Source organism: Haemaphysalis longicornis, unplaced genomic scaffold (assembly GCF_048455015.1).
Source record: "Haemaphysalis longicornis isolate Haplotype H1 unplaced genomic scaffold, Haemaphysalis longicornis Haplotype H1 scaffold_1, whole genome shotgun sequence".
Taxonomy (NCBI): Eukaryota; Metazoa; Arthropoda; class Arachnida; order Ixodida; family Ixodidae; genus Haemaphysalis; species Haemaphysalis longicornis.
Window position 1 is genome coordinate 229,774,392 of NW_027526203.1, and position 27,129 is coordinate 229,801,520.

General features: G+C 47.2%; 1 protein-coding gene across 1 annotated transcript in view; it reads right to left on the reverse strand.

The window, feature by feature from the left end:
• The window catches only part of Cutlet (chromosome transmission fidelity protein 18 homolog), a 124,531-nt gene that overhangs the window by 74,723 nt on the left and 22,679 nt on the right, over positions 1 to 27,129 (reverse strand). The window contains exons 4-9 of the mRNA XM_077674142.1: positions 25,282 to 25,362; positions 24,823 to 25,011; positions 23,114 to 23,263; positions 22,513 to 22,545; positions 21,097 to 21,194; positions 275 to 398 (exon numbers count right to left, since the gene is read on the reverse strand). Coding sequence (XP_077530268.1) covers positions 275 to 398; positions 21,097 to 21,194; positions 22,513 to 22,545; positions 23,114 to 23,263; positions 24,823 to 25,011; positions 25,282 to 25,362 — 675 coding nt within the window. The remainder of the gene's footprint in view (positions 1 to 274; positions 399 to 21,096; positions 21,195 to 22,512; positions 22,546 to 23,113; positions 23,264 to 24,822; positions 25,012 to 25,281; positions 25,363 to 27,129) is intronic.

Below are 27,129 nucleotides of genomic sequence, written 5' to 3' on the forward strand. Positions count from 1 at the left end.
CAGCAACACACCCCTGACCAACACTTGTTGTAACACCGGGAGTCGGCAAAAAACGTTTCCACAAAAACCACAGTAGAATGGGCAATTGGGCTGGTTGGTAGCTGTTCATCTTGGTGTTCAAAGCGCTCACAACACAGGGACAAAGAAAGAATGGGACCGCCGTGTCGTCTCCCTTTATTTCTTCGCTTCTGTGTTGTGAGCGCTTTGAACACTAGGTTTTTCCACAAGCTTGGGACATTTCCCGGCTAGCTACGAGCAATCACAAAGGTCTCACCGCGGGTGCTCCATCAATCTCGTCAATGACGAGGCAGTTGGGTCGAGGATCCTGTCCCAAGACAGCCTTCATTTGGGTGGCAGTCTCCAGTACTGTCTTGAACACCTCAGGGCTTCTGTCATCACTGCGAATTCAGGCAAGCAAGCATATGAAGAAACAGTTTTTCCATTCCCAAATGCACCGCAATAAAACCAAAATAGACACAAAGTTTGTGGAGACCCCACCCCGCCTGTCCCCATGTCTTGCTTAGAACTAGTAGGCCGGCGCCGCCAACAGGGCTGCCGCCGTCAGCAGCAAGGGCATGCCGAGTCTCGCGGGCTCTCGTGCGAGACGTGACGTGCCCTCCTCTGCCAGCCGACATGCCGGCCTGCCCTTTTAGCCTGCAAGCACCCTCCTCCTCCCTGGGAGACCCCTCTCCCACAGAGGCATAAAACTGCGAGTGGGGGCTTCCCCGAGGCCTTTTCTCCACGCGCCGTTGAACCACCCGGTCTCACCCAGGAACTCTCCGTTCCCCGACCACGAGGCAAGGCGAGTCTCCCCTCAGGAGACGAACCAAGCCGCACGGCCAACGACGGCTTATCAAGATCGTGTGGACTCCGTCCTCGGTCCAAGCTCAGGACAGCCACTGCCTTGTACATAGTGTACATCTGACTGACTGTGGAGTAAAACGCACTCCACCAACTTTGCCTGCCTCCGAGCTCGTCTTTGGCACCTTCCGGTCAGTTGATTGGACCCACAGCGGCGTCCACGTCATGCCACGTGGTGAACTGCGGCTCTGGTGCTCATGTTCTGGCTGACTAGACCAGTGATACAGCCAATTTATAGCCACGATCCCCACAAGTTCTAATGTCACCAACCACTCCTGGTCTCATTTCTGCTTCTCTGACGGCCAGCAAAAGCATTCCTATGAAAAGATATGGCGGTTGTACACAAATTGCCTAAATTGCAAAAGGACAGTAAGGACAGCAGATGTAGGCGAGCATTAAAATGTTGAATACAAATCAAACACAAATAAAGAAATTTGCCTGCACACTGAATTAGCATAGAAACGCTTCCAGTTTAATGTGTATGGAACCTCAATACACAACTAAATCAGCTCTTTACCGGCAAATGTAGCTACCGAAAAAGAGGAATTTCATTTTTCAGTGCACACTTTACACGTTTGTCTTTTTGCAGACCTGTGCTTCCTAAAAAAAAAACTTAAAATATGACAAGACAGCTGAAGCAATGCAGCAAATAAACTTTGTGAATGTTGCCATGAAAAAATGCAAGAGTTCTCAGAACGTTCAGAAAGGAAGGACACTGCCCTTTGCCCTACCCAATACCTCCGAGCAAGCTGGTGGCTCATATGGCCAGGTCTCTCTTTGGAAGCACAGCCAACAGACAATAACTGTTGTCACCCTGCTCCCCACCCTGACAAGGGTCCCAGTCTTTCCAGTTCATAGCTGTCTTATGCACACAGCTTCCCAATCCAGCTTGAGCTCAAGGCACTGGCTGCTATAATTAATGAGGCTGTTTAAATTGCAACCTGCGCTGCTAAAGCTGGGTGCACCTTTAGACTGCCTAAAACTGTTGCCACTTTGATGGCTCTGTTTTCGCTACGCTAAGAGGTGAAATTTGTAAACTTTAATTTCATTTCATTTCAAAAATACTTCCTGGGTTGATTTATGTTTGCATCACTTGAATCTACACAAGAAAATGTCTCCAAAAAGTTATTGGAAGATCCAATAGAGGATCTTTAAGAATGCACGAGCACCTATCTTCTCTCCCTCGCAAACATGAGGCTCGGCTCGATGCAAATGCCTTGCTTTGGCTTTGGCAGTTCACAACACAGCGTTTCTCGTACACCCTTCCCACACCGTGCCAGCCGTGCTTTGCATTCCAGCTGTCTCAGCAATCACATCTGGTCGCGTTAGCAGCAGCATTGGCTGCCTGTCGCTCCTTTTGTTGTACACCAGTATCAACACTTTGTCGCCGTCAGTCCCATTTCTTCCTCTTTTTCAAGACAGTAGACTGCACTGGCTGCACGCTTTATTTTACAATGTGTACAAGCGGCTGCGTGAGTCATGGAGCAGCATTACAATGGTCACGGCAAACAGAGAGAAACAAGCCGGCACCACTTCAACTTTACGTCTCCCTAGCAACTCTGAGCGCAGCGTCACCACAGCCAATGCCACTTCGGGCTCGGCTTGATATCCCCCTCTCCACATGTGCTCTGTCATTATATCTTCTTTCACTTTGGAGGGCCCAGCGATGGTGTAAATTTTTGTGGACATGCCACATCTATTGCTCACGTAAAAAAATCGCTTTTTTTATTTAGTCCCGTTTTTGCTCATATGCACGTTTCAAGCCTGTTAGCACCATTTCACTTGAAGACAAAATACATGAAGACAAAATACAATTTGGTTTTATTCAAAAGATTTCTTCTTTTATGGAGCCCTCAGTGCTTGCCCGGCAGAGAAACAATGCTTTATTCACCGAGAAATTAAATAATTTAACCCAAAATTTCAACTCTCCCACTGAATCGCTCAGTTTCATGACGTCAGCAATGGCGTACACAGGGCATGCACAAAAAAATCCCGCCATATCCACGGAATGAATGATGATAAGTGGGGCGAAGCTCGAGAGGGGGAGATCATCGGTAACCGTAACTCTCCCGTGAAAGTTCGCCCATTACATCATTAAGAAAGACGTAAGACTGTGTGCGTACATTGTACAAATCAACTTTTATTTTCGGAGTCAATGCTCCCAGGCCCAGACCTGGTGAAAGACCCCGCGCCATCGAGGACTACCCCGCACCTCCACCACAATTTGTCAGGTAGGATGGGACACAACGGTAAAGAAAGAACTTTTATTTAGGGCGAACTTGTGCCCGAACAAGACGAGAGGAAACGAGCAAAGGTCCTTGCGTCTCGTTCGATCTCCGAGAGCGACTGCCTGCGTTCGTGGCGTGATCTCTTGCATGATCTCCCCCTCGCAGTGCACGTGCGCTCGCGCCTCCATTGGCGAACACAGACAAGCTCACGCTCCCAGTGCCGAGTTTGCGCTGCCGGTTGCAGCCGGTTCTTGCGCGAGCAATGCGGCCCACTTTGCGACATCTCCGAAAGCATGCCGCGGTCACGTACCACGAGACACAAGGGATGGACAGACCCATGACTTAAGGAGCTTCGCCCCTAAAAACAAAAGCTGGTATGTTGACCGGGGCTGCCGCCATCCCACCGATGTCCCCTTTCGTTACACTGCTTATCCTTGGCCTTCATAGGTGGCGTAGCAATTACAGTCATACTGTTGTTCGCACTCCATTTCTGACCTAGTGTGTTTTTTGTTACGATTGATACCGTCGAACCCGACTATATCGAACCCGTTTACATCGATTATCCTGTATAAAGAACTTTTTCAGGCCACAGTATGTTTGCAGTGGGAATATTTAGCAAAAATTACACCTATATCGAACAAAAATACCAGCGACTCCCAATACATATATCGAACACCAAATGTTGAAACTTTATGATGATCATCGATGCACCGATAAGATATCATCGGTGCCCGTCATCACGCGGGAGCAGCTCTCGCTCAAGCTGCTTCGTCTTCGTCTCTCCGCCATCTTTGTAAACAGAACCACCACCGTGTCTATGGACATCAAGGCCCTTGGTCTTTCCTTATTTTCCATTTTGGTGCCGATAAATCCAGGATAAAGGCCCTCCTGCGGTTTGGAGCCTTCCAAACTTCGGCCTTTTGAAGGAGGACCCCTCAATACCAATGACAAACTGTTGCGATGGATAGAACCGGTGGTGGTATCCAAAGGCGACTAACACGATGGGCGGACAAGACGACGAGGCATCCTCACCTCCGACGATTTTCTTCAATGGATCTAGAAAGCGATTCTGCAAAAGGGGAGGGAAATGCCGCAGTTCATCACGCAATGACAGACAGACTATCTTTGATGCACGAACAGGGTGTTCCTGAATGTACGATGCATCTTAATGAACTGAAGACAACAAGTTTAAAGGCGCAATAATCGCTCGGAGACTATGCAGAGACGCAAAAGCCGCATTAGGGTTGACCTTAACGATACGTGATGTTTGCGACATGTTGAAGGAATTCATGCACCAGCTACGGAAAATTGAAATTGGATTAAGATTGCTGAACGAAGAAATCGAACCGTTTATTCACACCGACTCCGTGGACGAGGAATATGCGACCAACGTAAAATACGAAGATGAAATTACTCATGTTATGATCTAAATATACTTTGAATTGAAAGACAAGAAATGTGACACCAAAGAACAGTACCAGATCAACGCGATAATGAACTCATCTACAAAATTCAATGAGTTTTATACATTAACAGAGAAATTACATGCCCCACGTGATTTGAAGAACTCTGAAGAAGACTCGATGATAGAAACTCCAGGGGCGTTATTCTCGTAACTGTCCCTTTTGAAAACGTCCCTTTTGCGTCCCTTTTATCGTGACGTACTTCCGGTTAAGCAGTGGATGCTGGCAGCATGAAGGAAGGTTGGCAGCAGGTTTGCCGCGCTTATGCTGCGTCACTTCCGGTTGTTTGCTTTTAGCCAATCAGGGCTCGCCAAAGGGACACTTTTGAAAGGGACGCAAAAGGGACAAAACTCGAGAATACCGCCCCTGATGCGTCAAATTTCCTATGCAAGTACAACGTGAGATTGAGACAGTTCCATTGGTTGCGCGTGACCTTCGAACAGAAGATGCTTTGCTCTCGTATGCATTCGAAAAGTCTGCCGAGCTGGCCGCAAGCAACACAGGCTGCTCATCAAAGCCCACAGCACCAGCACAATCTTCGTGTGGCGAACGTCTCAAGCAGCAGATCACGCGTGTTCCACCAGAAATACTAAAAGCGCAAGATGAAACACAAGTATTTGAATTGAACAACCAAGTGATCCAGGGCAACAAAGAAAGGGATCCGGACGGTTTTTCAACACATCTAAAGATTGCCGTTGCACTGACCCGACAATGCAATCTAAAGGAAACAATTTGCGGCAGACACCATTCGAAGTACAAGAAGGCATCTAAAGATATTGGAATAATGAAAGTACAGAGCTTGGGAAACGGGCGGAAGCCTTCAAGACACCGTTTAGGGGAAAATTCTGAAGAACTCCTAGCTGTGAACAAGACCATCGAAGACAGACTACGAATTTCAGCGTGGCGATGTGGACTGCACAAACACACTCTGCGTGTGCTTAAACGACGGCCCCAGTGGCAGTTTCGCCTTCTGATTGCCTCGGCGTAACAAACTGGAATGAACTCAATGTACCAACTGGACGCGGACTGGACACTACTGTGTGGCAGGGGAATATGTTGAAACTTTATGATCATCATCGATGCACCGATAAGATATCATCATCGGTGCCCGTCATCATGCGGGAGCGGCTCGAGCTCGAACTGCTTCGTCTTCGTCTCGCCGCCATCTTTGTAAATAGAACCACCACCGTGTCCATGGACGTCGTGGCCCTTGGTCTCTCCTTATTTTACCCCTAATGCCTCAGAAGTGCCCCTCAAGTTGCCTTTCCCTCCCGTTCCGCCAGCACACGCCTAAGAGTGGTTTAGCCCAGCCGCTCATGGGCAGCAGCGGCTCTTTCCCCCTTTCCCCTCGCTTTTTCTACTGTGACTGTGCCACCGTGCAGTGTAGGGCGAGCCATCGGCACCCCCCATGCAAAAATTGATCCTGGTCTGCCCGCCAAGCTTTTTTTTTTTTTTAGTTCACTGTGTATGCGTCGTTCACGCTTTGTGGGCTCTCTCCCAAAGTGTAGCTGTGGTGGCTAGTGCTAAATGTCACTAAATAATGGCTTATTTGACAGCTATAGACCGTTCCATCGGGCAAGGGGGAAACGTACTCTTGCACTCAGCGGTCACGGCGCACTCACCGCCTTTCCTCCTCTCTGGAGTGTGCGCGCCGATCACAGCGGGCCCGGCGCGGCTGCTCCTTTGCCTTGGCTATGCTATGTAGGCATCGCGCGTGCAGGTTTACCACTAATTTAGGCATTATTTTAATAAAATGTTGCTAATAAATGAGCCAGACTAGCAGCCTGAGAGTTGCACACTTTAAAGCACACATGATTTTTGGCAATTTTGTTCTGCACAGCTCTTTCTGTAGACCTACTTTGGAGTAGTGGCAGAAAATTCTTCTACCTTCTTTCCAAACCAAAATGGGTCACTGAAACTTGCCTGACGCTGCGGTCACATTGTGGCATACCCAGCTCCAAGTATTACGTGCGCTGGCCTTGGCGATTTTCAGTGACTACTACCCCCCTAGGTTGTCCACAGCCAATCTGAGGGGAAGGGGGAGCGGAGGCTACTGAAGGGGATTCCACCTCCCTTCTTACCCCATCCCAGACTCTGGCAAAATAAAGTTGTTCACTCACTCACTCCAGCCAAGAGATTAGTCTATTACCCAAACGTGATGTCTCTTTGTCGGCAACATCAAACTAAGCAGCACAAAAGTGAATGCTTGTCTGGTTGCACAACGGCGGACACTTAATAATAAGTCCTTATAAGGTGCTCTCCAGGGGCTGTGTTGTTTATTTTATTTATGTTGAACATTAGTTGCATGGCTAATTTGTGCTACTGAGCAGTTTGAAATTCTAGAGAGGGGAAGTTTTGTTTATAGTTGGCGACATTGGTGACTGAGGGTGAGATGTTGATATATCGATAAGATTTAATACAAACTATGTAATATGCCAAATACTTACTATAAGTTCACCCAAAACTACCTGTATTAAACCCTGCGGGAATATGAAGCCAGAAGTCCCTTACACTGACACGCGTTTCTGTTTGTTGCCCATGGGCGCTGAGCGTATCACGGTTAGATTGCTTTAACAAACATCAGTGCAGTAAAGCGATCAAAATACCCGTGTACACAATCTCAGACAAACACACACACAAAAAAAAATTGTGATAAAGTATTGCAAACATATGTTCGACACGGCATCGCTTACCCACCATGAACCACACTACCTTGAGGCAAATTTCAGCCCCACCGCTTACAAAAAGCCACCAATTTAAGCTAGATTGCTTAAAGTGGTCCTATGCAACAACTTCCCCATTTAACCCTTTGAGGGTCGAATTTTTTCGCCAAATGCAAACCCCCAGGGTCGATTTTTTTTATTGCTGATTTAAATTCTTCGGTTGAATTATTTCGAGAAAAAAATATCGTAATTTTTTTATGGTGACCATAAAGTGACAAAAAAATCGTTTGTGTTGTTACGTACATGTGGTTTATTCATGAGTAACACAAGAAAAATACTAAATAAAAACGAGAGAGTAACAAGCCGACACCTTTTGAGTGGATCAAAGTCAGATAGACATCAGTTTCGCGGTTGCAAAAAGCGGGAAGCGCCCGGAGGACAATACCGAAACCAGCCACTGCGCGCGCGGGTGCGGGCGGCCAGATGCGCGAGCGAGAGATGGCGCACCGCTCTTATAAAATACAAAAAAAAAAAAAAAAAAAAAAAAAAAAAAAGAGAGAAAAAAATTTCGCCCACCTCTCCTCGCGGGAACCCTGGTGCGATGCAACGCTGAAAGGGGGGGGGGGTTTCCATTGGCGTCGCATCAAGCAATCGTCGAGTACGGCAAGAGAGCAAGCGCAAGCGCAAACGCGGACTACCGTCGACTGAGAGACCGGCCAGAGTGCGGCACTCCGCGTATATGCGCAGCGCACCCGAAGGAGAGGAGATCGCGGGAGAGAGTACTGCACATGCGCACAGTGCGCAGCGCCGCCCACCGGCGGAGTGAGATTGCGCTGCGCCACGCGCCCGCAGATGTTGAGAGAGTGTTCGCTATCGGAGAGAGCAGAGGGAGTGAGCGGAGGAGAGACGCAGCTGTGCGGACGCGGACGCGGACGCCGACGCACGCAGGACAGGGCCGCCGGCAAGAGATGCTCCACTCAGCGTCACATCTAAAAGCTTCATCAGTTTCGCAGGCAGGCGCAAGAAGCGAGAGGCGCCCGGGCGCCCGGTGGGCGATACCCAGAGCGCCCCCTCGTTACCGGATACGCAAGCGATAGCCGGCGCGCCGCTGAAGTAAATCCTAAAAAAATAAACAGAAGAGCCATCGGCGCAAGAAAAAAATTTGACGTATTTCCGAAGTCTGGCAGCACATGCCAAGCAAAAGAAGTTGGCGAAAAAGGCGCACTTTTTAAACATACAAGCAATGACGTACATGTATGTCATTGACCATTTTGAAAGTGTTTGCCGATGCCGTACATGTACAGCCGTGACCCTCAAAGGGTTAAAGTATATTACGGAAAAGGACGTACAACGTGCTACAACGAAAAATTTACCGAGCCATCGCTGGCGCACGTGCCGCGAAGCAAACGCCCAAGTCAGCAAATTGTCGAGCTACCAGAGGGCGCTGCGCACGCAAGGTGGCAGCGCCCTCGTTGGAACGGTCTATACGCCTCGAGCGCGGCCTGTAGGGGCGCCACTGAAATCCCCCTAGCGGCCCGTTTCGAAAGCAGGCACGGGAGTCCGCGCCCCGCTCCCCAGTGCCGCCGCTGCTTTTGCGGCACGTTCACGACTGAGATTTACCGTTTGTGGGCGTTTGAAATTCATGTTTGTGTGGAGCAGTCACTCTGTTCGCAAATGGGGTGTGTTTACGAGAGTGTACATGTTTCCGAAGCGATCTTAGTGTGGTATTTTCGGTCTGTATAAGTGCCAGGTGTGTGTCACAGGCCAGCGTCGCGGAACCGGCGTATGATGGAGCCGATTGTAGTTACACTGACCTGAATTTACTAGGCATGTCTCCCTAACCACCGGTTCCTCAGATGTTCATGCTACGGCTATACACTGCGATTTAAATCGGTTTTGTACGCTTACATAATCAGCGGAGCACTCATACCTGACAGCACACCAGTTACGTTTGCCAATATTATACCTCAGATATTGATCACCACCATTTACAAGCCAGTCTGTGTTAATTTCGGGAATATTCAACAAAAGTACGATGGACAATGCATAATTATACTCGGGGATGAGCACACGACAGAGTCGTCTTGTCGTGAGGTGCGTGCCCGCAGACCTTCATTTGCTACATATATCCTCTGCGAGCAGCGCGGAGACGGGCTTACAATATAATCCGCGTCCGCGACTAAATGCTTCTTCGAAATATCGTCATATGGCACAGGGAGCCTGCAGAATAAAGCAGAAACTAAAATCAGAGGGCCTTATCACATACCACACTCTTCCAACCCCTTTCATCGCTTGTTGAACGGCTAGCCTACCCTGTATACTTCCAAAAATGCGTCCGCCGTACGATCAGCTCTTCGTTGAAGTAGAAAAACAAAAGGAAAGTGAACGCGAGATTTATGTGTGGGATTACTAAAACGTTCATTGCTTGATTCCGCTCCGCATTTGTACACGGCGTCCCCCTCCCCGCCCCCCCACCGATTTCTCGCGAAATAGCAGTGCATTTCGCGTATAGTTGGTCTAGTGAAACCTACCTGGCTTAAGTTTAGACGAACGTCTTTAGCATGCCAGAAGCTGCATTGTTTTTTTTTTTTTTTTTCATTTCCGTTAGAGCTATTATGTTTCTAAATTCCACATTGGCACAGCATTTATTTTTCTGTGGTTTCATTTCCTTGGTTCTTGCTATATGGCGTGTGTGGGCACATATTTAACGACGCACAGGCTTAGAATATACTTTACATTTTCGCATGGTTTATATTCTTATAAAAGGCATAAGTATTGTCCGGGATTGGGTAATCACATCCCCGAAACATATTTTTCTGCGGCGTATATATGCGAAACGAAGCCGCATTCGTTGTCCACGCTGCAAAATGAAGCCAACCTCTCATTGTGCCAGTATCAGGTCTAAACGAGGCGTCAGTAGAATTCATTTGTGCCTGATGTTTTGGAGGTGACATGGGTGATATGTTGCTGCCGTCGCCGACGCCCAGAAGAGCGGCGACGAAGCGCGCAGAACCGCGTGCCCGGGTAGCTCTTGCAGGCGATCGCGTACTCTACGAAGACGCAGCTGCTTTTTTAAGTGACCTAAGCGCACTCTTTGCCCATAGTCGTCACCATAACAAGTTTTTTCAGGGCGCGGAAAGGCGAAAAGAAGCAAAACAGAACCAAAACACTGCACGAGCCCCTATCAGTCACGCAGCGCAAATCCCGTCAACGCCGCGGAGAAGCGGCGGCAGGCGGTGCAGCGATCGCGAAGCTCGAGGCGTATAGCTAGCACAACGCCAGCGAATCTGCCTTTCTCCATGACGCTAGCGATTGTAAATCGAGTCAAATGCGGTGACACGTCGGACGTTCCTGAGGCACACGAGATTCCCACGAGCACAATCGGCAGGGAGCTTTGATTAACCCCTTCGAACTAGGTTCTGGGCAGATGTTACTGAAGAAACCACCTGAAACTGCTCGAAATCTGCTGCTTATGCATGCCAGTGATGACTTCTAAAATCCTGAGGAGTACATTGAAGCCACTACCGGTGTTGCCGAAGTGTGGAGTGAGCTGTTGGAATTTCCAGACGCTGCTGCCGGCTCAATGGCCGGCGAGCTCTGTGTAGGCGGCCATGCAAGAGTTCTAAGACTGATGATGATGATTTTGGGTTTAATGGCGCAAGGCCAACAAAGGCAAAGAGCGCCATGACAATGATGAAAGAGATGATAAAGATTTGTAAAGGAGGCACTAGTTTAAAAAACTTTGCTCAGGGGGTTGGTGTATAGGGCCATAATTAAAGCATAGTGAGTATACTAAGATAAATGGTGTATAGGTTCATATTAAAACAGTGAGTGCAAGCACCTAAGGTGTAAAGTCTCAGGTTCCACCACTGTTTTAAAACACATAATGAACACAGGTGAGGTTATGGTCTATATGATATGTATTTTAAAAAGTCTACATCTGCTAGGTAACTAAAAACTTTTTTGTATGGGAACATTGGATGGTCTGATAAAAATAGTGAAGGGTGCAAGGGAATGTTATATGTGTAAGCTTCATTAAAATGACGTTTCCTTTCAATGATGCACATGTCACACTCAATAAGCATATGAAGGACAGAAAGCTGACCCCCACATCGATGGCACTGTGGCTTGTTTGCGTCTGTTAAAAGGTATGAGTGTGTGATGTGTGTGTGGCCAATTCTAAGTCTGCATAAGGCCACTTCTATTGATCTAGCATGTTTCTCAGAGGGAGGTTTTTCAATTTTAGGTTTAATGACATGTAATTTGTTGCTTATTTCTTTATCCCACTGTTGTTGCCAGTGCTCTCGCAGCTTCCTTCTCACATAAGGTTTGAGGTCTTCATATGGAACCAGCTTAATATCTATGCTTTCACGAAGGGCAGCAGCTGCTGCACTTTGGTCAGCGGCTTCATTTCCAGCAATGCCACAGTGGCCCGGAACCCAGCACACTGTGACAGCAAGCTTGAGACTATAAGCCGAGTACAGAGCTCTTAGAACAGCATTAAAAGTTGGGTTTTTACTAGCCTTCAGAGATGAAAGCTTTGTAACAACACTCAGTGAGTCTGTGTATATAACTGAGCTTTTAATTTTGTTTTGGAGAATGTGGTTCAAAGCTAGCAGGATACCATATGCCTCTGCAGTAAATATACTAGTGTTCGTGTTCATTGTTTTGGACAAAGTGAATATGGGGCCAATTGCAGCACAAGACACCGCTGCAGAAGTCTTCGAGGCATCTGTGTAGAATTCAGCTGCCTTGTATTTGTCCCTGAGTGACAGAAAGTGCTGAGTAATAACAAAGTTTGGCACATTTTTCTTTTGCAGTTCTCTGAAAGACATGTCACACTGAATTGGGCAAATGTCCCACGGAGCAACCAACTCATTAATGGAGGTGCAGTAAACTTCAGCAAGAGGAACTTGTAGGTCCTTTGAGAGGCGTGACACTGCCAAAGGGAAGGGTGGTGCTATGGATGGTCGATTTTCAAAAAGTTTATTATTAGTGTTATTTTTCATAATTGCTTTCAAAGGGTGTTCCTTCATAGAAGTAATCTTTGCAGCATACATCAGAGCTGTGTAAGTGCGCTGGTATTCCAAACACCACTGATTAGATTCAACGTGAAGGGATGGAATGGGGCTTGTTCGATATGCACCTGTTGCCAAGCGAAGCCCCAAGTTGTATACTGGGTCCAACATTTTCAGTGCTGTTGTGGTTGCAGACTGGTATACAATGCATCCATAGTCAATTCTTGACCTTACTAGGCTATTTAGAAGTGAAAGCAGACACTTTGTGTCCGTTCCCCATGACTGATGCGATAGTACCTTTAAAATGTTCATCGTTTTCAGGCATTTCATTTTTAGTAATTTAATATGCGGTATAAATGTGAGTTTGTGGTCAAGTAAAATACCCAGAAACTTGTGTTCATTTTTTACTGGTATGGGCTGACCTTGTAATGTAATACAAGGAGGGGGATAGACACCACGCCGCCTGGAAAATACCACAACAGCACTTTTATCAGCATTAAACATAAACCCGTTCTTGTCAGCCCATGTAACCAGTCTGTTGACACTTAACTGGATTTGGCGTTCACATATCGATAAATTACAGGACTTAAAACTAACTTGAATGTCATCAACATAAGTGGAGTATGAGACAGTTCGTGGGAGAACATTTTTTAGTGAACTCATTTTAACAAGAAAAAGTACGCAGCTCAGTACTCCCCCCTGCGGTACACCATTTTCTTGAACAAAGGTTCTAGACAGCACATTACCCACACGAACACGAAATGTGCGATCAGAGAGATAGTCCTTAATAACGTTGAGCATATTACCAGTAAGGCCAAATGACTGCAAATCTAGCAATATACCGTATCGCCATGTTCTATCATACGCCTTCTCCATGTCAAAGAACACAGAGAAGCAGTGTTGCTTATGGATGAAGGCGTCTTTCACATATGATTCAAATGCAACCAGGCTATCTGTAGTTGACCTTCCAGACCTGAAGCCTGTCTGATTTTTGTCTAACAGACCATTAAACTCGAGAAAGTACAATAGTCGCCGATTTATCATTTTTTCGAGCAGCTTACATAAACAACTCGTCAAGGCGATGGGTCTGTAACTCGCAGCAAGACAGGATTCTTTTCCTTCTTTTAGAAGCGGTACAACGATAGCCTCTTTCCATGTTCTTGGAAAACGACCTGTTTGCCATATTTTGTTAAAGAGAGAGAGTATTGCATGCAGGGTTTCACTGTGTAGGTGTTTGATCATGTCATAGCTGATTCGGTCAGCTCCAGGGGCTGACGCACCACATGTCGAGAGTGCACTCATCAATTCAAGCATGGTAAATGGAGCATTATATCCCTCATTCGAGCGTTGGTTCACACGAAGGGGCTGACGCTCTGCTGCCTTCTTATGCTGTAAAAATGTTTGTGTATAATGTGAAGAACTGAATACATGTTCAAAGTGTTTCCCAAGAGCATCTGCTTGATCTTTTACTGAGTTACCCACACTACTTACTAGGGGAATAGGATGACTCTTGTATCCTTTTAGCTTCTTTATTCTAGTCCAGACTTTCCTACAATCCGTATAAGAATTTATAGATGATATAAACCTGGTCCAACTTTCGTTTTTTGCCATACGTCGCGTACGCTTCCCTTTAGCTTTTGCCTGCTTAAACTTGAGAAGGTTGTCGGCCGTGGGATAGCGGCGTAAAAGTGCCCATGCCTTGTTCTGCTCAGACCGTGCACGCGCGCAGTCCTCATTCCACCATGGTCTGGGTTTTGGGAGAGTTTTAAAAGTAGTCTCTGGAATGCTTTTCTGAGCAGAGTCAAGAATGTGGGCTGTAATCAGTGAACTTGCTGCTTCAACATCTAAATGGCATATTGTTGTAGGGGGTAGCCTGGAAAGTTCTTTGTATGTTTTCCAGTCAGCTGCTTGTAATTTAAATGTTCGAAGTGGTTCTGTGCCTTGAGAGTCATTGTTTACAGCAGTTAGTTTTGCAGGAAAATGATCACTGCCATACGGGTTGTTAAATACACTCCATTCAAGCATAGGCAGTAAGATTGCAGAGCCAATTGCAAGGTCTATTGCTGAGTATGTGTGGTGTGTGGAATTGTAATATGTGGGGCGTTTCTTATTAAAGATGCAACATCCGGATGTCGTGAGAAACCTTTCAATGAGCCGCCCTCGAGCATCGGCTCGCACAGATCCCCAGGTGGGGTTGTGAGCATTAAAATCACCGGTTATGATGTAAGGTTCAGGTAGTTCATTGATTAGGTTTTCAAATTCGACGTTGGAAAGGCGATAGTCGGGTGAAATGTATAGAGAGCAAACTGTCACTAGTTTGCCAAAAACTATGGCTCTGACAGCTACAGCTTCGAGTGACGTCTGTAGCTGGAGGTACTGACAAGCCACAGATTTTTGGAGTACTATTGCCACACCACCAGACGGCTGGATGCAATTTTGTCTGTCCTTACGGTAAACAATGTACTGTGTTAGGAAGTTTGTCTGTGATGGGCGCAGGTGTGTTTCTTGGAGACACAGTATTTGTGGTTTGTGATTGGTGAGGATGTCATAAATATCGTCTAGATTTCTTAACAACCCCCTACAATTCCAGTACATAACACTTTCAGCAGCCATGAGAATGAGCAAAAGAGAAAAAAGGATCATGTTCTGGATCATGTTTTTTCCCCTCTTTTTAGCAGGCCGTGTTTCGGGGCCCTTCTGAGCAGGTTCACTTAGGTTTTGGGGTCATTTCCAGGGGCAGCGACTTTACTGGCCTTTGGTTTGGTCGGTTTGCCACGACCTGTGGCACCGCGGCGCTCCTGTGATGCCTCAGGAGCAGACGTACTTGGAGAGACATCCATGGCCTCAACCGCGGTTTCTGAAGTTGAAAGAGTGTCAGAACCAGACTTTGTGCTAGAGGCCGTGGCCGCAGCACTGGGCACAGCTGGAACAGCAGTAGCCACAGGAGCAGTCTTCTGCTGTTGCACAGGTGCCTGAGGCGAGGCCAGGTCAACATCGCTGACCTGGACAGGAGTCGTGCTGGCGGCCTTTCGCCCAGCACTAGGTCGGAGTGCAGCAGCAGAAGCCACGGTAGCGACTTTCTGCTGCTGAGTGGGGGGCTGCGACGGGACCAGGTCAGCCTCGCTGTACTGGGTGCCCGCATCTACCACACGACGCCCCACCCCCCGGCGAGCTGCGTCTGCGTAACTTTTGCCCGATAGCAAGGCATGCTTCAGGCGTGCTTGTGGGAACGTTAGGTTCTCAGTGACTTTCAGTTGGATTATTTCTTTTTCTTTTTTGAATGATGGACATGCGCGTGAGAAGGCAGAGTGTGGTCCACTGCAGTTTGGGCATTTCACTTGTTGCTTGTTACAATCGTCACTGGTGTGGTCAGTGCTTGCGCAGCGAGCACAGATGGATCGGCCACGGCACGACAGAGTTCCATGGCCATACTTCTGGCACTTGAAACACCTTCGCGGATTAGGTATGTATGGACGCACTGGACAGGAAATAAATGCAGCATGGACCGATTCGGGAAGTGTTGGACGGTTGAAAGTCAAAACAATGTGTTTAGTTCGGATTTCCTCCCCTGCGCGACGTATAGTTATCCTCCGCACAGCTGTTACGCCTTGGTCTTTGAACCCTTCGAGGAGATCGTCTTCATTCTCATGCAGTAGTTCTCGTTCAGAGATGACGCCTTGGGTTGTGTTTAGGCTACGATGTGGCGTGACCGTCACTTTTAGTTGAGCCAGGGTGTCCTGTTTCAGGAGGTTTTCACTTTGGTTTTTTCTTTGTACTTCTACCAGCAGGTCACCTGAGGCAAGTTTTTTTGCATGGTAGTCTTTCCCAACGATGTTCTCGAGGCATTTTGCAATGAGGAACACCGATTTTTTTGCTAGGGGTGCATTTTCTTCAGAGTGTACCACAAGGTATTTGTTAAAGGTTTCGACAGGTGGAGCTGCTCTGATGCTAAGTACTTCGGTGCGGCCCCTTTTCAGGGACCGATCAGTTTTTCTTGGGATGGAAAAAGAAGCCATAAATACATGGTGTACATTCGGTAGCAAGGCCGGCCGCCCACCACCGAGCCCAACAAGGGAACGTGACTTAACACGCTAGCCGTACCTTGCCACTATAATCCTATGCTCGGGATCGAGGGTGACGTCTTTGCACAGGATTAACCCTCGCCGCCTGGAAAAACTTAGAAATAAGGAAGAAATGAGATGACAGGACAGTGTTAGGAAAGGAAATAGGAAAGAGAAAGAGCTGAGAGGAGGACAGGAAAAGGCGACTGGCTGATTCCCCCCGGGCGGGTCAGACCGGGGGCACCGTCTGCGAGAAGCAGGGGCCGAAGTGGCGTGTTGCCGCTGCTGGGGGGCCGTAAAGGTCCAAAACAACCCCAACTTTGGCTCAGCCACCAGGTTCCCCTTTTCCCCGGACACGGCAAAGCCACGCACAGCCGGGACGTGGGTGGGTCCAACCCACATGTGCTCGGGTCCGTGGTGTTGCAAGACACCAAGTGCCTACGGCAGTAGGCACCCCTGCAGAGCTCGGGACCGTGGTGGCGCTACTCACCAAAACACCTTGAGTACACAAGGTGCCCCCTGCGGGGAGAGTTCTAAGACTACATTGCTGACATTGTACCAAGCGCAAGTAAATACGCGCAACTAAGAAAGCAACGGCTCAAAACCTGCGAGGTGATTGGTGCACTCCACTAATCCGGCGCTTCTTCGCGAATGTGAAAAGTTGTGGCCTCGGCTGCTCCGACTGTTTAGACAATGTGGAGAAGTTCTCACTGTCTCATGCAGCGAGGTTGTTTAAGCTGAGGATACAGGACTACCGTATTTACTCGCATAATCCTCGCACTTTTTTTTCGGAAAAGTCAATGCAAAGTTAGGGGTGTGAGAATTACACGAGGAAAAAAAAAATCCGGTGCACAGTGTTGCCAATTTGCCTTCTGCCAATCCCGCTAAATGTAGCGGTCGTTTTTTGTATATGTAAGCTCAGTGTTGCCAACAGCAGCTATTTCTTTTTATTTTATTATTTACAATGTAAACAGTCTCCCGTCGATCAGCGATCATGAAATTGCCGCCTTTGCTTCCTGGCGCGCGCCCTATCTCGTCGTCGTATGTGCATGCCGTACTCCAGTAACGCACGCTGAAGTCGGTGACGCCGAAGTGCCCGCCTGCGGCACGGTTGCTGTGTTCGATCGCGTACTCTTTCGCTTTCAATTTGAAAGCGGCAGTGTAGCTGGCGTTCCTCCCCATGGGGAAGCGGCACCAAGCACAAAACAAAGAGATCAAAAAGTTCTCAAAATGGCAGCGAGCTATCCACCACTGACGCGAGTGACTCACTGACTGCTGCTGCTCAACGACGGGACCACGACGGCGACACGACGACACGACAGCGGGCTGCGCGAACACCGTCTAGTTGCGCGCACGCGAAACATGCGCGAAACCGGCTCAAGGACAGTGTGAGTAGCGTGTTAGGGCACGTTAGGGCGCCTGTTAGGGAGTAGCCATGCAGGTTGTTAAGGCGCCTGGATGGCCTTGGATACACAGCGCTCTCCGCCGAACTGAGAAGCGGCGGGGGAGAGCGCGTGCACCATGCGGGTTTCGCGAGCAGGCAACTTTCGCCGCTGCAAAGTTGGGGGTGCGAGGATTATGCGAAGAACCAAAAAATCCAAGTTTTGGTGGCTCACATTAGGGGTGCGAGGATTACGCGAGTGCGAGGATTACGCGAGTAAATACGGTATTTCGTGTGGAAGTAAAGTGTTTTTAAAGTGAAGCTTTAGTGTCCTCACTGATGCCGTTGTACGCCAATACACCCTGAAGGAAAGCCAACTTTCCCTGATGATGAGGATGAATGATTGTGGGTGAAGTGAAAGGAAAAAGGCTTCCTGTGGCCGGAATCGAACCTGGGTCCCTCGCGTTGTGAAGCTGGTGTCTATCCGAATGATCCATTTCAACACGGTCGAACCAGTTTGGAAAACTCAGACGGCTACCAAAGAATCCATCACAAGAAGAATGACACTGCTCTGTGTACCGTAAGTGTGTTAGACACACGACGTTAGGCCTAACTTCTCATTTTGAGGTTTAGGACGCTAGGGCTAACCTCGCATCTTCGAGGTTTAACACCTCAAACTGGCACCCACTCAAAAAATTTCTCACTGAATGCCAAGCAACAGGTACAGATTTGTGCCGTACACCCCAAACCCAAATGTTAGGTTTACAGAGTGCACACCTGAGAGTTGCTGTGGTTATTCTAGAAGAGTGTTGCGTACCTCCAGAGTAGCACATACTCGCAGTGCAGGACTGGTCAACCAAAGAATCCATCCCGAGAAAGCTTTGCATTCAACCATCATCGTCGTTAGATGGAGGGGTGCTTGATTTTGTTAAATATTGTATGTGCTTTTATGATGTCTAATTTTTCGCATGCTTATATCGAATTATCATGTATGTTGAAATGATAGATGGTTTTTTGCGAGTTCGATATAATCAGGTTTGACTGTAGTAAGTATTTCGTCAAACATCAGGTATGACTCGACAAACAGGGTCACGAAAGTTGCCATGCCGCTTATGTCAGTTGGCCTGTGTTGTGCCAAACAAGGCCAACACGCCTGACCACTGTGTTTAGTCAGTGTCAGACGGCAAAGGGCCGCACCATCTCCTTCTATGTTTACGTGTTCGTTCGTAACTTTCATTGTTTACCCTACCACCCTTACTGCTATAAAAAGACTATGCACAAAATTTAAGCGTGAATAGCCCGTTCTGCAAGCTTCTAGTCCCTGTTTAATTTTGCCGTTGAATTTTGCTGGCCTCAGTCAATTGCAACGAGCTGCCCACAATAAATAACGAGTTCAGTGCGGAAAAGTAGCTAGGGCGTTGCATGCCTGTTCTGTTTTCCTCATTAAACCGCTTATTTGAGTGAAGTTTGCGTTAAAAGTGGTGTCAGTGTTATTCTAACGAGGCAATCGTTCGAATGAACGAAACTTGCATTTTGTTTTCACGACCACTTTAAATACTACACATCTTTGGTGTCATACGGGAAATCTACCCTAAAGGTGCATGCTGCAGTGTGTGTGCGTGTGCCTTCTGCCAAGTCGACTTTTACTTGCATTATTACAGTGTCAGCTGTCCTAGACAGGTTGACCGGCTTTTCTTGTCAGTGTGGCCAGAAACACCGAAGCAGGCTTCACTGCGCACTGAGATGGAACACGGCAAAGCTCGCCCACAAAGTCGATGTACAAAGGCCACGTTTCTGATAGATGTGAAATAAATTAGCGACCAATCGCAGCAACATGACACACGGTGACAGCGCCAGCACTCATGCTGTGTAGAATGCTTCACAGAATGCTGTATAGGGCATGTTTTTGCAGTCAAGTGCAACGTCGCATCTGCAGTAAGCGTTGCAGCCAGCTTATACAAACAAATGAAGAATGTTCTGATGAGAGAAAAGGCTAAAAAGTAGCGAACCTAGACGGTAATATATCAAGGTGATATACCAGGGTAATATATCTACAGTCTAATCCCGCTAGAACGAAGTCCGCTTCAACGAAATTTCCGCTTCAACGAAATATTTCCAATTCCCCGTCAGCCAGCCATAGAAGTCAATGCAACAAAGTCCTCGTCACAACGAACCGTTTGTCTGGCTTGCTTTCGCTTCAACGAAATTTTCGTTGAATTGGAATGGGTTTTAACAATTATTTTACACTAAAATAAGCTTAGCGCCAGCTATCTGAAACTTTTTAAACATTCAGGACGCTTAGTTTTACCGAAAACATGCGCGGTGCGCCCACACCGCCACCCGAAACAAAACAAAAACAAAAACTCATAGGCGGACGCTATTGTTTGATGGTGATAACGATGTGGCTGGCCGTCTTTATATGAGGCACATGCCCGGTTCGCCAAGCCGGAGCTACAGCCAATCTGTATCCAACTGAAATCGCACGAATGTGCTCCGCTGCTGGCGCGGCGCCGTCATGTATGTGTTGCGACTCGTGAGCAGCTGTCCTTGCCGTTTTCCTTCTACCATTCTTCATAGCCAAGAGCAAAAATCATGTTTGCGTGTTTGGTCTTGAAGCCAAGTCATCCTATCTTAGTAGCGAGCGCGCGGTCATGTTTAATGCAAGCGCGCGCGTCTTGCCTGCCAAGGTCAGTAGCTGCCGTGCCCTGTTGGAGGATAAGATAACGGCACTGCTCCTGCCACAAGGGAGAGGGGGGCTTCCGACGGCCTGGCAGCTATCTGCAAGTAATCAGCTCGGTGGGCACGCCTTGTTGTGCAGCAATACGATTTGCGCCTGCATTTCTTCACCCCCCTCCGTAACGCGTTCTTTGCGTGCAGTGAACACAGATAACCATTGGTATGTTTGTTATCCGAATAAACATGACGTTATTGCGCGTCACACCTTTTTTCTAAACATTTTTTTTTTGCTGCCAATGATGCGGAAACATACGGGGCTATTTTTCGGGCCTTTCCGTGATGTGTTGGGGCGGATTTCGCCTCAACGAATTTTCGCTTCAACGAAATTTTTCGCGTGTCCCGTCAATTTCGTTGTAGCGGGATTCGACTGTATGTGGAACAAAGAGGGCAATATATCAAGATCACATGACTCACTCTCTCGCTATACACACAATACCAGCAGAATCAAACCACAACGCAACATCAATGAATTATCCAATACCCGACACTGTCAGTTCGCATCACTTGCCATGATTGCCTGCCAATTTTTTTTGGTCAGAATTTTCGACTACTTTATAAACAGCAACAGTTGGAGCAGTCGAAGTGCCCTGTGAATCCAAGCCAACAGCAAACACTATTTGCCATATTATTTTATACTGCAAATATTTACACACTACCAAAGCCCAAACAAAAGAGGGGCTCAAACCTGGCATTGAGCTCCACAACGTTGTACCCAGCATGCCTGGCAATGACATGAGCCAGGGTTGTCTTGCCAAGGCCTGGTGGTCCATGAAGCAGAACCACCTGCAAGATGCACGGAGACTATAATGACTAATTTGCCTTAAATTTGTTTAGTTTCACTAGGACGTCACTGACAGACCCTGCATAAGCTCATACGGCAATTCACACAGACTGTTACTATAGGATCTTACTCGCTGGATTTAAAGACCTAGCGCAATGGTAACAGTAACACGCACTGGTAACGGCAACAAACACCGTTACCAGTGGATCTCTAGCAATCTAAATTGTTGCAAATATATATATATATATATATATATATATATATATCATGGTTGACACAATAAGCCTAGAATTAGTCTTCCTTGAATCAGCCTTTTGTTTCAGGATAGCCTTTCAAGGGTTTGTAACTGGCTCTTTAACAATAACATTTACGAAATCCTGCGAGTACAAAATTCCCGCGGCAACGAAATATTTTCAGATACCCGGCGAACGTCCATAAAAGCCCATGTATTTCATATCTCATGGTAACGAAATATTTTTAGGGAGCAATCTCGTGTTACCAAAATTTGCTGCAAGTCCGTACGGTATTTCATCTACCCATTTGTGGCTAACAGTGTCCAAAAAATGCTCAAATGCCTTTTTTTTAACTCAAAAAGCGTAAATTTCTGCCACACACTTGCATGGCTGCCGCCATATTTGCTTATATAAAAGCCCTTCCAACAGGCGGCTGTGAAGCAGCCTCACAGCGACACCACCAGGGAAACGCATGGTGACTCATGGTAAGGCCCCTAAAAACTCACGGCACGTCTCTGGCTTGGGCTACTATGCTAGCTGGCTACCACTGAACAGCGGGCATGCATCCATTCTGCGTGTGGCGATCAGTACGTTTGCTCTGAATCAAAAGCAGAAGTTTTTATCGCTATGAGGTAAGCAGCCACCATTGCCCAAGTCAGTGGTCCAAGTGGAAGGGAAAATAGCGCCGACGAGTTTGGAACCGCCTGCAACTCGCTCTACCATTTTGAAAAGCAAGGACGCCACTCTTTAGTGGCACATGTGTGCAAAAACGACAGCTGTGGCCGTGGCTGTGCCGTGTTGGAGTGTACAGGGGTAGAAATTGCCGCTGGCGCAGTCTAACTGATGTGCTGTCGCCAACCACGCGGCCCAGCGCCCTTGCGCCAGAAAAGTCGGAGTATGTACGCACCGCGAGCTTCAGATGGGCAACATTAGCACTGGTTGAATACACAACAAATAAATAAGCTTTCCAAGCGTTTTCTCGATGTCAGAACCACCTAAAAGGTACACCGAAAAACACTATCATGTAATCTCTACAATTTAAGACGTAAAACTTTCCTATCTAAGCATTCTAGATGGGTTTACTTGCCTTCTGCTGAGGCCTTTTGTGCTCATCCAATTCCTAGAAAGACAATAGAACAAAAATAAGCCCACAACAAGAACCATTACTAACAAAAACAAGGTGCCTATCAGCACCTACAATATGTTCAAGGAAACTAAGGTTACCAGCATTTGCATTAGTTCAATCAAAATAGGTATAACACCATCTACTTTGGCATATACTGCCTAATGACAGGGTAGCTGGAACTTAGTATAAGTGTACAGCAAAACTACACTTAAATGAACTTGAGCAAACATTTAAAATAAGCGAACTGTACTGAAATTGCCCACCAAAACGTTCTGCGTCACTATGAATGCGATTTGGGGGAATGAATATTTTTAACAAAAATTTTGGCTCAAGGTACACTTTTCGGTATAGAGGCCGTACATATTCCTCCATTTCTCATGTCACCTAAATGAATGCCACTTAATTTACATTTAGAATTTTAATCTAGGAAACCCAGCTACGCAATTCACGTAGGTCGCTTTGCCACATTCGGCCCAGCTTGTGAACGCCCAGACTAGGAGCAATGGGCAGTCGACGTTCGAAAGATTAAACTTCCCTATTTGAGAGGATCGATTCGCTTTACCTCCTTGACCTCTGGCATGTACCGCTTGGCAAAATTGCTCTGGTTGTTTGCCGCTGCTGGCTTCTCCTGCTGAGGCTTGACCTTCGGTGCACGGCCAAACACGACGCAGTCCCACAGTTTCAGCCACTGAAGAAGCGTCCGGTTCACGCCCTAGAAGAAAATAGGCAACATGGAGCTTTCAAGAAAGCACTGTAAACGTCTGCAAACTGTGTGAAGTCGTCCACAAGAAATGCCTGAGCATTGACATAAATGGGGCATGCAGAAAAATGCTGGCCCATTCGAGAGGCTCGACAAATTTCGGATCAGGGGGGAGAGATTGAAACACTGGATCAGAGCAAGGCATTAAATACTAGCGTCTAGCCAAATCTCTACAGAGGAAAATCGTTTACACTTATATGTCTTTACAGGTGAAAAATTCATGACAGCCTCTGAAAGACTGGGGAGGCTGTTTGACAAACTTTATAGTGTTTAGGGAATTTAGGGAAAAAGACCTTTACTCTGCCCACTAAGGGTGTGCTGTGAATAGCATACGAATAGTTAAAAACTGACTGCAAATTGAATCAAATAGTAGTTTCAAATACAAGTACGTCTGCTTTAATGTGTATAAGGCTTCCCACACCTGTGTGTTCACATACTAGTGCTCAAAAAATCCAAACGTGCAAAAAAAGTCTGTAAATGAAAGATTTAAAAGATGCAGAAAAAAAAAAAAACTTTTTTGCTCTGCAATGAAGATATGCAGGTTCCTTAGCATGTTTTAAATATAGGGATGACTGGTTACAATCCCTCCATCACTGGTGCCAGTAACTAGGTACGCCAGCTCCTGGTTGCTCACTTGTGCCACCAAATCGACAAGAACATCTTTTTGGCTAATAAATTTTATGTAGAAGCAGCGTTCCAACTTCCGCCAGTAGTTTGCATGCACTCATGCAAGATTTACACGACTGAGGCTTTTCTTGCTCAGCAGTAACGTTATGCAGAGAAGCCAACCCAAGGGTACGTGCCGAGCGGTGAAGCCAACCCTTTCCGATACGGAACTTTTACCCATTTTTCGGCCGTTCTGGTCTGCAACTATTTTGCCAGTTTCTGGCGCTGCGAAGAAAAACACAAACTGTGAAAGAAATACTCACAGGATATTTTTTTTTCTTGGATTCTGCTTGCAACTCTTTTACCAATATTTGAGCAGTGTGCTCGAAGCATTCTCCCGAGTGCAGGCCAGGGTTGCTACTGCAGGTTTTGCAGAAAAACGTTCTAAACAACTGGGCTGGTACTACCACTGCACGCTGTACACCAATGATAATGCAATGGTAATCATTCCCTTTTGTTTACACAGGGGCCTTGCACAATCACAACAAGGCGGTGAGGCCTTCACTCAAGACGCTTGCAGATTTTTTGTGGGTCAACGCACTTAATAAAGCTTCAAACAGGGCTGCAAGCAGGACGGATAAAAGGCATGAATAAAAAGGACAGCATGAACAACTACACTTTGGGGGTGGCTTGTGCTGGCGTTTTTATCTGCCTCGTCAGCGTCTTTGTTAGGCGCACAATGCTAAATGTATGGCCTCGTCCCCAGACTGTTCGCATGAAGTCATATAAAGGATGCAAGAAGCCTGTTGAAGCATCTGTAGACTCAGCAACTGGCTACCTCGATAAGAACTTTAAAAAGCCCAGTAAATGTCCCTCTCGGGTAAAAACAAAACTGAAGTGCTCACATCATCACTGAGGAGTTCCATGAAGTGAAGTGGGCGGTATTTCTCCACCCAAAGAGACACCGAGTGTCGTTCGTCCGAGCCCGCGCCGCTGCTTTCTCCAACGACGACGCCCTCGGGAAGCAAATTTGTGGCGTGGCTCTCGACAATGTTGGCAGTGCGCTCGGCTTCCACCTGCTGCTGCCTCTCCAGCTGTGAGAAGCACGGTAATTTTTTTTTTGTTTGCAAAACCACGCACTGGCAATGGCGTAAAGAGTCTGAAGTAGTGCACGGCACATTTTCTTTCCAAACTCAGATTGGTCTGAGGTAGCAGCTGCAACCAGCTGCCTTGTATACTAGCCTAATGCGGAGCAATAGACAACGCCAAACAATGTCACCCATACATGATGTTGCACGTGGTTCACGAGGCAGAACGCAGCCGTTCTTTCACCACCAAGGAGCAAAATCAAACTGAGCCCTTACCTCTGCTTGCGCTTCAAGCCAGACATCCCAGAAAGGCCGTGACAACAGGTTTCCTTTACGACGATTGTCTGGCAGTAAAAACTGGGGAAAGAAAGTGGCAAGAGAAATGTCAGAATCATCACATAAAAATGATTACCGTATTTCCGCGCATATAACCTGCCCTGCATATAACCCGCACCCCACTTTCAGTCTGAATAAAAAATATGTATCCCCGCGTATTGCTAGCACATTTTATGCAGGAAAGGCTGGACCAAAGCCAACACTCAAGCAACATGGCAGGCACACTTGTTGATGGGAAAAACTTATCTATATTTTGCATATTGAATACATTTTCTGCACGGCCTAAGCCACAATCACTCATAGTCACTGCTATCGCTAGAGCTGTCGTTTGGGAAGCAGTCATCACTATCACACACAACATGTATTATCTTCAGTTCCGTTAATGCTGTTTACAACGCAGCATTTCTTAAGGGAGTACTGACACGAAAATTTTATGTTCCACGTTTATTGCTTTTATCGATGCTTAATGGTCTGGCGAACCCGAAACAGCCCTTTAAATCCTTCAGCGCGCGATAATTGATTACATTGAACGGCCTGAAAATCGTTTGTTTCAAATTCCCGCGCTTTCATCCTGAAAGGCGCATATGACAGAATCCCGGCATGACCTCACCGCTTTGTGCGGACGTCAAAACACTGCGGAGGCCGGTGGGGCATTGTTTTGACCGCGTCGCCGCCAGAGCTGAACGCGCTCCCCGCTTGCGGGGCCGTGCGCGTGAAGTGACATCACGAGTTTTTGACGAGCCCTGCCGCATCACTTCTTTGGGCTATCACGAGATGATGTCACGCTAATGTCCGTTTGCTGAGTGCTGCTCTGCACGCTGCTCCGTCGGCGCGATCAATGAGGTCCAATTGAAGTATGTTCTTCATGTCGCAGGCCGCTCATATTTCCCCCTGGGTATTCTGTTGAGTAAAGGAAGCGAACTGTGCAATAATATTGACGCGGAAAATTAGTGTCAGTACTCCTTTGAAGCTCTTGCAAACCATCTCACCTGGAATCGCCTACCATGCCTTGACGATCCACTTAAAAACAGCCCATCAGGCCTATGGACGTGACCTGTCGCCGTTAAGTCGTAGAGACCTTCTTATGGCATCATCTATGGCGTCATCTCTCTCACTGCCTCCCCCTCACGCTTTCTCAATGTGTCGCTGCCAAGGAGCGCCCTCCCCTTGACACTTTCCACAGACGCTGTTCTGTTCGCCGCTAATCCGAACCACGTGACATTTGCGTGGGAAACACGACTTGCAACAACACGCTGGCCGGCGGCGGCAACATGCTGTGAGATAACAACAGTGTAGCACGTGCCGCCGTGCATTCGCTGATCATGCGATCACTTTCTGAGATGCAGCAGATATGCGCCGTGATCGAGAAGACTGCAGTTCGCACTGCGCAAAAATTTCACATCAGGGAGTATAGTAATCGTGAGTGCATTTTTTGATGTGGGTTATATGGGAAAAAATACAGTAGGTATTGCTGCAAAGCAGATATGCTCCCAACAAAGTCCCAGACTTTGCCTGGAGAGGAAAGAGGTCAGTAAACAACATACGATGTCGTGCAAACGATGCAAACTAACCACTTTTTTTTATCCCAGCTACAGTGCTTACACATGCGAAGAGAATAACCACGAGCAGATAAAATAGACAATAGCCGCAAGCCACGTGCAGTAAGCACATTGTTTGCAATCCTTGCGGAGATACATGGCTACATTATGTACCTGCGGCCACCTAAATTAACCGCTCCAATGTTTATTCTGCAGCCCTTATCATTTAGTTATTGGAAGAGAGCAAAAA